Genomic DNA, 12,101 nt, shown 5'->3' with positions numbered 1-12,101 from the left:
AGATCTTCTCCTATATCCTCACCTCCCCTGACACATAACATTATTTAAATGTAGGTGAGGGAGAAGAAAATACATATTGAAGTAAAGGAAATATGACTCTTTGAGATATTTTCTTAATTTTCCTCACAAGTTTTAGGTTTTAGAGAAGAGAAAATATCTAATAATATTACTACTACTACTAATAGTAATAGCTAACATTTATTTAATATTTACTATATGCCTGTCATCGTGTGTAAGTACTTTACATAGTTTCACTAATTCTGTCCTCAAAACAACACTGTGAGACAAATATGAATTTTGTCTCCATTTTTGGAGATGCTGAAGCAAAGAGACTTCAAATAACGTGTCCCAATTCAATTCGTTTGTAAGCCTATGCTCTTAACCACATCATGATACTTATCTGGACATTTAATTGAGTGAATTGAATGTCATTTAATTGGGCGAATGTGAGGAATGGTTATGGTCACAGATGAAATTGCAAGAAAGGCAAATAAACTTTTTCCTCTGTTCTTTGTACAAGAACAGAAGTAACCCCAGGTCTATTTGTCCTCTGCCAATTCCATACTGCCCTGGCCAAGCAGCTAATAGATGTGTCTTTCCCTCTTCTGGTCCTTTTCTAGACTTGCCACCTTAGATCAAGGTAATCACTCTGCAAACAGATTTTACTAACTGGTAACTGTTTCTGCCAGGAACAACATGATGACAAACCGATTTTTATCTTTAGTGTTCTTAGTAGCTAAAGCTACTGCCTGGAAATATTGCCAGGGCCCTGCATTTTATTTTGTGATTAAAAAGAGGTTTCTAACACACTCTTAAAGATTTCTGTCTTCTCTAACCTCCCATATTCAAATTATTTCACTTGTAACAGAGAGTTACCAAACTGAAGGGATCACCGGAAATATCCAAGATAGTTATCTGTTCACAGCAGATAAGTGAAGTCAATAAATGAAGTTTTATTAAGTTTTATGCAGTTTGACTACAACTAGCTTTAGCTGATATCAAGACCAGTTCTGCTTTTTCCATCTCGTTCGTTGCCCATTCACTCATTAAAGAAATAATCAGTGAACACCTACTCTGTACCAGGGACCAAATGGGTACCCGGTGAGGACACCAGACACAGACCTCAAACTCCTTCCAAGTCGAGTTATGGAGTCGAATACTTGCTCTTATAAAAGTTAACAATTTTACTTGCCAAGAAGAAGAAACTTGGAATTTCTCTAATGATATTCACCACTAAAATCCCTCCTAATAGTTACTTTCTAAAATGTAAAAGCAGATATAGCAGGAAAAGAAAAATAGAGATAAATAAAATCAATTATTCCACTCCACCTTTTTGTGTGACCTGTGTTTTATAAATAAAACTTTAACTTGTTTGGGTACACAATGAAAAACACTTGTGATGCAAAGTAGTCAGTAATGTTAAACAAGTTTTTAAACTATTGTATATTTTCGGTGATTTTTCTCTTGGAAACAACTTCTCTTAAAACTAAAGAACTTCAGTTCATTTCACCTTTCATCAGCCTGACTATTGATGTTAAAAAGTCAGACTCTTAACTCTCACCTTGTTAGGTAAACAGCAACTGGTAACATCATTCAAGGAGCATGACTAAGTTACAGAAATTCAACTCCAAACGTATGACATTGTAATTTACTCATGAGAAGACATAGCCTGATTTTGGGAAAGTATACATATTTTTTCTGAGTTCCTTGGTTAGTGGAATAATTTCCCTTTTTTTAAAAAAACTGTGTGTTTGATTTAGAAACAGACCTTTGGGGCTAGAGTACACTTGAGAAGTCATCTCTTTCCATTCCATTATTTTCTACTTAGTGCACTGATTTAATCTTTTTTTTTTTTTTAAAGATGTAAGGCACTCTAAATCATTCTGCAAGAAATGGCAAGAAGAATCCAAAATGTATAACTTTCATGAAGTATGTTGCTTCCTATTGTGTCAAATTTGTCAATTAATATTTTTAGTGGTGTAGGTTTTTTTGGTTAATGAAAGTAAAGATATTACCATGGAAAGCTGGGGAACTAAAAAAGCGTAAAAAAGGAATTCACTCATTATCCCGCTATCACGGTACACAACCATATTTTCTAGATTCTTTTCAATATACGTACACATTTTTAATAGTAGCAGCAAAATATTATCCGTACCATTTTGTAGACTGCTTTTAACTTGACATATTGTGATTCTTTTCCCATGACAAGGAAAATTCTTCACATAAATGATTTTTGATTACGACATGTTCCACCTTGTTGCTGTGCCATCATAATTATTTAAATATTCTTCTATTACTGGTCATTTAGATTATTTATAATCCTATACTGTAGATATCCCATAGAGTTGTCCTTAATCCTAAAGAATTTGTGGACCAGTATTGACCCTCCCTCATTCCAAGGTCCCTTGTGCATCTCTGATATCACAGCCCTTCAGAAAGGCTTGTAACTGGAAAGAAGCCAAAGTTTCCTTCCAATTGTTCCTGGATGTGTAGACTGCTATTACGCAGAGACCTTGGCTAAGAATTCTAACTTGTTAAAACAATGTCTTCCACGGAGTCGCTAAGTACACACTTTACTGAGACTTCAAGCTATTGAGATCTATGAGCCTTCTTTACACATTCACAAACACCACCGTCTTGATGATATAGACATGCATCTGGCAACAAAAGCAGCAACAGAAAGAAATTCCAGCCAATGGGAAATCCCCACCAGTGGTTGTCCTTAGATAAGGTTCTAATGGCTCTGGCTCAGTTTTCAGTCTTTGAAGTAAGCACAAATCACTTGTGCTGCGTAAAGTAGGGTAGTTGCACGACTATCAAAGATTTTGAAATGATTGTTGTTTTCAATATATGTGGTCTAATTGAAAGACCTTGGGTAGAAGAGTCTAATCTGTGCTGTCCAATATGGTAGCCGTTAGCCATGTGTAGCCACTGAGCATTCAAAATGGGGCTGGTCCGAACTGGGATATGCTGTGCATGTTAAATACATACCAGATTTCAAAGACTTAGTACAGGGGCTTCCCTGGTGGCGCAGTGGTTGGGAGTCCGCCTGCCTATGCAGGGGACACGGGTTCGTGCCCCAGTCCGGGAGGATCCCACATGCCGCAGAGCGGCTGGGCCCGTGAGCCGTGGCCGCTGAGCCTGCGCGTCCGGAGCCTGTGCTCCGCAACGGGAGAGGCCGCAACAGTGAGAGGCCCGCGTGCCGCAAAAAAAAAAAAAAAAAAAAAAAAAAACAACACTTAGTACAAAAAAAAAAGAATGTAAAATATTACATTCTAGTTATTTTATATTGATGGCATATTAAAATGCAATATGTTTGACATATTAGGTTAAGTAAACTATTGTTAAAATTGGTTTCACATGCTTCTCTTTACTTTTTGAAATATGGCTACTGGAAGATTTAAAATCACATGTTTGGCTCACGTTATGATCCCATTGAACAGTGCTGGTCTAGATACTTGAGTATTAGTCCTGAATGTACTGAATGATCTTGGGCAAGCCAATTACCTTCTCTGTGGCTTAAGTTCAACACGTGTAAAATAGTGCCTTGCTCAAGTGAAAGCTGCAAAGGAACAAAGTAAATCTGGATTAGTTTTTATTAGTTACATACCTCTATTGCTTACTTCTATAAGAATTTTTAAATATCTATAAGATAATATGTAAATTGAATAGCTTCAGCTACAAGTCCAAAATAAGTGAGGAATTAAAACTACTTGCAATTTGGGCTTCCCTGGTGATGCAATGGTTAAGAACCTGCCTGCCAATGCAAGGGACACGGGTTTGAGCCCTGGCCCGGGAAGATCCCACATGCCGCGGAGCAACTAAGCCCGTGCACCACAACTACTGCGCCTGCTCTCTAGAGCCCGCGCGCCACAACTACTGAAGCCCGCGCGCCTAGACCCCGCGCTCCGCAACAAGAGAAGCCACCGCAATGAGAAGCCCGCACACCGCAACGAAGAGTAGCCCCAGCTCACCGCAACTAGACAAAGCCCGGGCGCAGCAACGAAGACCCAAAAGCAGCCAAAAATAAAATTAAAACAAAAAACTACTGCAATTTTCCTCAACAATAGTTTCCACCTTGGGCAGCATTGTGAATGTAATTTTTCTCTTGGGGTACTCTTCTTTCTTCCTATTCTTCCCCTTTCCTACCATCTAACACAGATCAGCAGACTTTCTCTTGTCCCTTCAACAGGCAATATCTCCCCAAATATAAACCTGCTGCCCATCATTAGTCACTTACTAGTAGTGATAGAAATTTATATCAGTATGGTACCTTTCACAGGTCATTTGCACTTTGCACTTTCCCTTTAAATATGGAATTTAAACTATTGTTTGCCTTTGTTGAAGAAACAAATCAGTAAGGATGTGTAAACTCACTCATCATGCCAGTTTCTTTAAGAGCAGTATACCAGATTTAACATACATTTCTTTCAGTATAAACAAATGCTTTTAAAAGTCCCGTGGAATAGGCTGAAAGAAAATGAAGGGTTCATTAAGATGGCATCTAAAGCAGGGGTCCCCCACCGGTACCGTTAGGAACCCGGCCACACTGCAGGAGGTGATCGGCCGGGCAGGTGAGCGAGGCTTCATCTCCTCCCCACCGCTCGCATTACCGCCAGAGCCATCCCCCCCGCGCCCCCCCCCCCCGTTTCCGAGGAAAAATTGTCTTCCATGCAACCGGTCCCTGGTGCCTAAAAGGTTGGGGACCGCTGTAGAGGTTACATTGATTGCACTGTGTTCTTCAATTTTACAGGAACGAACAGGTAAGTGACCTGGGTGATCTACCTAGTCCCATTTAGGCTCCAATTCCTTTAGACAGAGATTCTAAGCAGACAAAAAGAGCTGGCTGTGGTGAACAAGAAAATGCAATAAGATGCCAATTCCATGTCCAGAAATGAACAAACTCTAGGTTACCAGGAGGATCAAATGAAATCACGTAAGAATTCGTCAGGGAGCCAAGTAAATTGTTCCTAGGATGTGAATGTTAATAGTTCTCTCCAAAATAGCACACTCAGTAACATCTGATGGATAGAATGTAATGTTGGCAAAATTATTTTTAGCACCTAGAAAGTTTGATTGGAAATCCATGTCTACAGCCTATTCTTTAATGAGTGTTTATTAAAATCACAGGATGAAATAGTCATCTTAATTACCAGTGGCATATGGATTGACAGTTACTCTCCATTACACTGTCAGGGTGTTAAAACTGCACTCCAAGATCCATTCCTCAATGACTGCAGGAATAGCTACCCTTAGAAACTGCTATCTCAGAGGACTTCAGTGCAAAGGCGCCTCTCCTGCCGACCACGTTAGGAGATGACGAGTGTTAGCTACTACACAGCTGAGAATCAGATAATTTGCTTGGTGGATGGTTTTCTTTCGATATATTTTTGTTGGTGATTCAGGTTGTCATTTTGGTGATTTGAGGAGTTTACTTTTAACCCCATGACAAAATGATAAATAAGAGCTATCGTGTTTTAGATTATTCAGTAACTCACATGTATGATTCCTGTTGCCACCTCAGGGTGGAAGGAGAAACAGACCTATCAGAAAACCTGACTCAAACTTGTAAGCAGTGTGATGTGACCTCAGCCCGTTTCCTCTTGTGTAAAAGAAGACAGTTGTATTTTCCCTGCTATTCTGCCGAGCTATTCTGAGAATTAAGGATGATAACCTTTGTTAGGTGATCTTAAGACCACCCTCAGCTTGGTTTGGAATATGATAAAGTGTGAAAGAGTAGAAAAAGCATGGGCCAAAGACTGGGGTCTATTATTGGCAGGGCTACTCCAGAAGGAAGTGGGAAATTTGCTTTATTTCTTTGAGTCTTAACTTTCCTCGCTCTCTCTTTCTATCCTTCATCTCTCTATCCATTCATTCAATCATCCACACATACATATAAATATAACTATGGGGAAGAATGAAAACATTGAGTAGCTTTATTTGTGAACTTAACACGATGTCTGAAAAGTGGTAGATGCTCAATAAGTAATTATTAGCTTATCCTCCATGACCCCAGTCCACCTGCAAAATACAAAAGAAGAAAGTATAAATTGTAAGAAGACACTTCAACTAATTATGTTTGAGCCATCTTAAATATTACATGGAATCTTAAATGTTACATGTCACCACTAAATACGTTTGCTTCCAGGTCTTTGCTGCTTTATTTCCTCTTCCTCTATATAATAATTTAAAAGTAACTTACAGCACTGTTATTCATAATAGGCAAAAGCTGGATATAACCCAAATGTTCATCCACTGATGAATGGATAAATAAAATGTGGTATATGCGTACAGCGGGATGCTATTCAGTAATAGAAGTACTGAAACAGGCTACACTACGGATGAACCTTGAAAACATTACGCTAAGTGAAGGAAGCCTGTCACAAAAGACCATATGTTGTGTGATTCCATTTATATGAAGTGTTCAGAATAGGCCAATGCCTAGAGACAGAAAGTAGGCTAGTGATTGCCAGGGACTGGGGAGGGAGGATGGAATAAGGGGATGACTGCTAATGGATATGAAATTTCTCTTGGAAGTGATGAAAATGTCCTAAAACATTGCGGTGAAATGTTTGCGGTGATTGCGGTGAAAGTTGCACAACTCCCTGAATATATTAAATAACATTGATTTGTCCGCTTGAAATAGGTGAGTTACGTGGTATATGAACTATTTCTTAATAAAGCTGCTACCAAAAAAAAGCACTGTTTTAGTATGCTCAAGATAATGTACTTTAGCTTAAAGATTTCTGCTGCCTATCCTTTGCTGCAAAGGAAATAGTAGCGTAATAACTATTTAATTACTCCAAAATTAAGTGAGGGGGACAGTAGTGTTATAAATGCTGTCATTTCCTTTCCTCAATGATTAACTCGAAACCTTCAGATAAGTGAAGGGAGAAAATGGCTTGCGCAAAATTAAGCTGGTTTCATTAGCAACACTGAATCGTGTTGATAGATATAATTTTATTGTTTTAGGTCCTAAACCTAGTGCAGTCCTATGTGACTCTCCGAGTCCCTCTGTATGTTTCCTACGTGTTCCATTCCCCCGTTGGGGTAGGAGGCTGGCAGCATTTTGACTTGAAGTCAGAGCTTCGTCTAACTTTCGTGTATGACACTGCCATCTTGTGGACTGATGGAATTGTCAGCCCCCCAGAAGCTGAACTCCAAGGTGAGCTAACAGAGACTCGGAAAGCTAGTTTTCTTACCTATTTGAATGACTTAAGAGAAATTTTTACTGCAGCTAAAAATAATAGAAGCACCTTTCAATGTATTTTATTTTTATGGTCAATATTTTCAAATAATTTCATTTCTGTCATGGAAAAACTTCTTTAAATTATATCAGTGCATCAAATTTTGCATAATACTTGACTGTTAAATATAATGTCCATTTTAGATGATTAATCATTCACGTGTTACTCAACACAATCTCTCTCTAGATTTTAGAAAGTGGATAGGGAAAGATCCAGTTGAAAGTAAGGAATGAACCCCAAAGAAAAAGTTACACATTTTTGTTTATGAAAATGGGAGATGCATTTTAAAGCCCAGTATACACTGTGTCCTGGATTCTAGTTCTGGGTCTGTAGCTAACTAGCTGTGTGATCTCAAACATATTGCTTGACCTTTGGCGGTCGATTTCTAATGAAAGATAGACTAGACTTCTCATTTTCGTTCAGTTTAAAAATTCTATTATTCCATAATACTTTAGCTGAATGTCTTGGCACAGTGGTGGTGCGCGTGCCACTACAGTTTGGGCCCCCAAATCATCTGTGTAACTTTGTTTCAGTCTTGATGTCAGAATCATAATTCAAAGTCCACAAGCATGAAGCTAATGAATCCATTAGTAGAATTAGTGCTGTTTCTTTTCAGACACATACTGCTGTTCAGGTTCCACGCATGTCTAACCATCATTACTTCTTACGAGCCAGAGGGAAAATTCGGTTGCTAGGACATCTCAAAGTGTGTTGTCTTAAACAGATTAAAATTACCTTAAAGCTATGTGAAAGGTAATATGATCACCCTAAGTAATCAGTCTAGATCATTTCAAATGTTTTAATTCCATATCTTGCCTTAGGAAATGTATATTAAGTGAATCCTAATGCAGATCCATCTCTTGGTTCTCAACTTCTACGTAAGGATCGCATGTTTCCTTCTTCTGTCTGTAGCCAACTTTGGTCACCTTGCTAAATTTCCTGGGGAAGTTTTGGTTTTCATTAAGCCTATAACATTTGGAATTACTCTGGAGAGCACAAACCTGTTTCCACCTACATGTCCAAATCTTCAAAATTTGACCAGTTCATCCCGTCTCTCAATTTACAGCTTAATTTCTATAGACTAAAGCTTTAAGAAATATCTTGGCCTATTGTAATCACTCTGTATATTTCATATGGGCCTCATTCATGTGACCTTATTCTATTCTGCCTACCTTCTAGACAGCTTTTCCTGTTAGAAAACAAAACAAAACAAAATGAGAATATTTCTGCCTCTCTGATCACTCAGAATTTTTCTGGTAATACCTTTTGGCTAGAATGCTTAAAGATGAGAGGAACCTGAATTTGGTTTTGGAAGAAACCCCAGACATTAGGAGTCCTTGGTCACCAATATTCCCACTCTTGTGTCCCATCCCATCATAGGTTCTCTCTACCCAACTAGCATGCGCATCAGTGAAGAGGGGCGTTTGGTCGTGAACTTCAAGACAGAGGCACAATTCCATGGCTTGTTTGTGCTGTCACATCCCGGTAAGCCCCATTACCCTTAAACAGCCGCTCCCCACACAACAAGGATATAGTTGTTCCGTATTTGCACACGTTTCAGCATGCTTCCTTATGAGCTTTGAAGCCCTTAATTTCAAACGAACCGTGTATGTACAAATATCTACATGAGGGCTTGATCATTGCTCAGCTACGTCTTATAAGCTACAAAATCATCACTGTAGAATTTTAGAGGAAATACCAAATGGTTAAAGTAAATTTAAAAGAAAACTACTTGGAGTTCCCTGGTGGCCTAGTGGTTAGGATTCCGTGCTTTCACTGCCGTGACCTGGGATCAGTCCCTGGTCGGGCAACTCAGATCCTGCAAGCCGCGCAGCGTGGCCAAAAAAATAAAGAAAAGAAAACTCTACTGAGTTAATTTTAAGAGTTTTCCTTTAGATTGAGAACATAGCCACAACATTCCCATTCTCTACTTCAAATGTGTTGTCCAAAAATTTGAATTTTAGGTCATTTGTTCAGCGAGCACAGCTCTTTTCTAGGTACTGTAAGAAACCTTTATAGTGGAGACAGAAGTGCCACTTCACTATTACACTTGTTTCAGACACATTAGCTAATTATCTTAAGTATTAGCTATGTAATTTCACTAATTTGATGGATTGTGCTGTGAATGTCAATAATGTGGCAGTCACTAGTGTCCCGTGTCTAAGCTTTTATAAAAAATTTCATTTCATTAGAAATAATTCTTTATTTGACTTCGCATTACTAAACTGGTTTGCACATCTTACTGGTGTGCCAACTCATGTCAGATTGGAAGAGGGAAATAATTCACGTGCTGTCTTCTGTGTCCTTCTTTTTTCTGGGTCGGACGGAGAGAATAAGGCTGAAAATTCAGGAAGAGAAAGACAGTTTGCTGTATTTTTGTGAGTCTGAGCTTTGAAATACAGAACCAAAAAGAATCATTTTGCTGTATTGTAATTGACTGTTCTGGAAAATGAGGATTTCCTGGTCTTTACAGTTCCCTTCCACGTGTCTACCTTCCTATTAAACTGAATCTTTGTTTAGATATGATTGAGGCAATCTAATTAAAATTAGACTCCATGTATAAATTGGGTGTGCCTGGCTCTGTGGATGCAAATAGTCCGAGGTTCTGTTCATAGCTTCAGTGCATAGTGAGCGCGTTCACATCAGCCTTTATTGAACGGCTGTGCCTCCCTGGAAAGTAGCCCTGAACTATGTGAGCACTTCTGTACAATTAGTTTTTGGCAGCATTATATAGAGTGGAAAAAGCACTGCGTTGGGAATCAGAAGGCACACAGCCCAGCCGTGTGATCCCGGGAGAGCCACACAGTCACTCAGCCCAGTTTCTTTAACTGCGAAATGAGGATTATTATACCAACCCTGCTACTTTGCAGGCTTATTATAAGAATAAATGCAAATAAGGGATCACAAGGCACTTTGAAAACTCCAAACCGTTATGCACCCTTTTAACCACTAGACCATTATTGTTCTTGGCATTTTTCTAGCGGCCTTCACCAGCTCCATGATCATGTCAGTTGATCACCCAGGTCTGATGTTTTCCCTGCGTCTCATAAGGAGTGAACCAACCTATAACCAGCCAGTCCAGCAATGGAGCTTTGTATCTGACTTTGCAGTAAGTGACTAAGGCTCTTACTTTTCCCTTGCTTCTGCCTTTGACTACATCTCAGCTTTTTAAATGAAAAACACGAATGTCGTCTCTGCTCCTTAAAGGTACGTGACTACTCGGGGACGTATACTGTAAAACTGCTACCATGCACCACTCCGTCACACCAGGAGTACCGCCTGCCTGTCCACTGCAACCCCAGAGAGCCTATCACTTTTGACCTTGACATCCGATTCCAACAGGTGTGTCTCACAGAATCTTCTCCCACATAGAAGCCCGCTTGGTTAAAGTCATAGTTTACTTTTATCAGTAAAAAAGAAATCTTTTTCTCACCCAATGACTTCAGTTCTTACATGCTGAGAAAAAAAGGAAGTCAGGCAGGAAGGGAACAAGGGAGGAGGAAAGAAGAAAGAATTGCCCTTTATCCGTTGCGGGTTCGGTATATAAAATCCACAGGTTAAGGGTATGCAAGGGTTATTTTTTTTCTTATGGGATCTGATCTCCTCCTGGAGTTTGCTGCCTTGGAGATTTGAGAATTTTCCCCGGAGTTCTGTACTTCTTCATCTTGTCCTTGATCATCAAGGAGAATAAATATCCTGTAGTTCAAGCCACCTCAGGGTGCCTCATTGCCAGTATGTATTAAAAGAAATGTGATGGCATCTTTTGCCCAAAAACCCTTACTAAACGTTGGCCTTCCGCTGTTTGCAAGTCCCTTATACATTCCAATAAACCAGTGGAGATGAGCTCAAGCCATGCTAGTTAGTCCCATTCGAAAAATGATGTAACCTTGACAGTTTTGTCTTCTTAAGAAGAACAAAGTCAGTGTTACAATTCCCTAAGAAGGTGGTTTGGCTGGACATGAAAATTTCCGTGCAGTGTTTACCATTCTTTATGTCAGCGTACAATGCATGTGTGTATCTGCAAATAATGTGCTTGTGCACCACCAGAACCATCAACAACACATAAAAGGGCCTTTACGCTTGGTTTTAGGTCAGTGATCCAGTGGCAGCTGAGTTTAGCTTGAACACCCAAATGTACCTACTCTCCAAGAAGAGTCTCTGGTTGTCTGATGGATCCATGGGATTTGGACAAGAGAGTGATGTTGCCTTTGCAGAAGGTATCACTTTACACATGAGACGCCTGCTCATCTGTTTGCCATTATATCTGTCGTCCTTTATTGGGATCGTGTTTGAGGGGGACAATTATAACCTCCTTTACGGTCTTGAGATTATAACTGGGTCTTTATCATTTTGGCAGGGAGGGGTCACTGAAATTGGATATATGTTACAGGATGGTTTTTATTCTGGGGAAGTTAACCTCTATTTCCCTTATCTAAATGACTTTTGAAACAAGTCTGGAATTTTTTCCTTGAATGTTTTTTTTCAAGTTGCATACACACCAATACTGCAGCTACATGAGAATATATAGTTCATGGGCAAGGGTTGTGCCTGTCTTGTTTAGTGGTATATTCCCAGAACCTAGCAAAATACCTAGTATACATGGTAGGTGTTCAGTAGTAGCTGTGAAAGAGATGATGAAATACCAGGGAGTTTCCTTAAACCCTCTTTCAAAATCAAATAAAGCTGGGTTTGGGGAGGGAAGGATTAAGCGTTTGGGATTAGCAGATGCAAACTAGTATATACAGAATGGATAAACAACAAGGTCCTACTGTATAGCACAGGGAACTATATTCAGTATCCTGTGATAAACCATAATGGAACAGAATATGAAAAAGAATATATATATATATATAT

At 39.3% G+C, this 12,101-nt stretch overlaps 1 protein-coding gene across 2 annotated transcripts in view; it reads left to right on the top strand.

Annotated features, from left to right (window-relative positions):
- The window catches only part of FREM2 (FRAS1 related extracellular matrix 2), a 160,941-nt gene that overhangs the window by 139,665 nt on the left and 9,175 nt on the right, over positions 1-12,101 (top strand). For both annotated transcript variants that reach the window (XR_003791775.1, XM_029210560.1), the window contains exons 17-21: positions 6,973-7,165; positions 8,628-8,732; positions 10,229-10,356; positions 10,455-10,589; positions 11,338-11,464. Coding sequence is in view for 1 of the 2 variants with exons in the window: in XM_029210560.1 (XP_029066393.1) it covers positions 6,973-7,165; positions 8,628-8,732; positions 10,229-10,356; positions 10,455-10,589; positions 11,338-11,464 (688 nt within the window). In the remaining variant the exon portion in view is untranslated. The remainder of the gene's footprint in view (positions 1-6,972; positions 7,166-8,627; positions 8,733-10,228; positions 10,357-10,454; positions 10,590-11,337; positions 11,465-12,101) is intronic.

Source organism: Monodon monoceros, unplaced genomic scaffold, assembly GCF_005190385.1.
Source record: "Monodon monoceros isolate NGI ecotype Baffin Bay Population unplaced genomic scaffold, NGI_Narwhal_1 Super_Scaffold_8, whole genome shotgun sequence".
Classification (NCBI taxonomy): domain Eukaryota; kingdom Metazoa; phylum Chordata; class Mammalia; order Artiodactyla; family Monodontidae; genus Monodon; species Monodon monoceros.
Note: the sequence above shows the minus strand (reverse complement) of the source record. Positions and strands in the feature narration are given on the sequence as shown.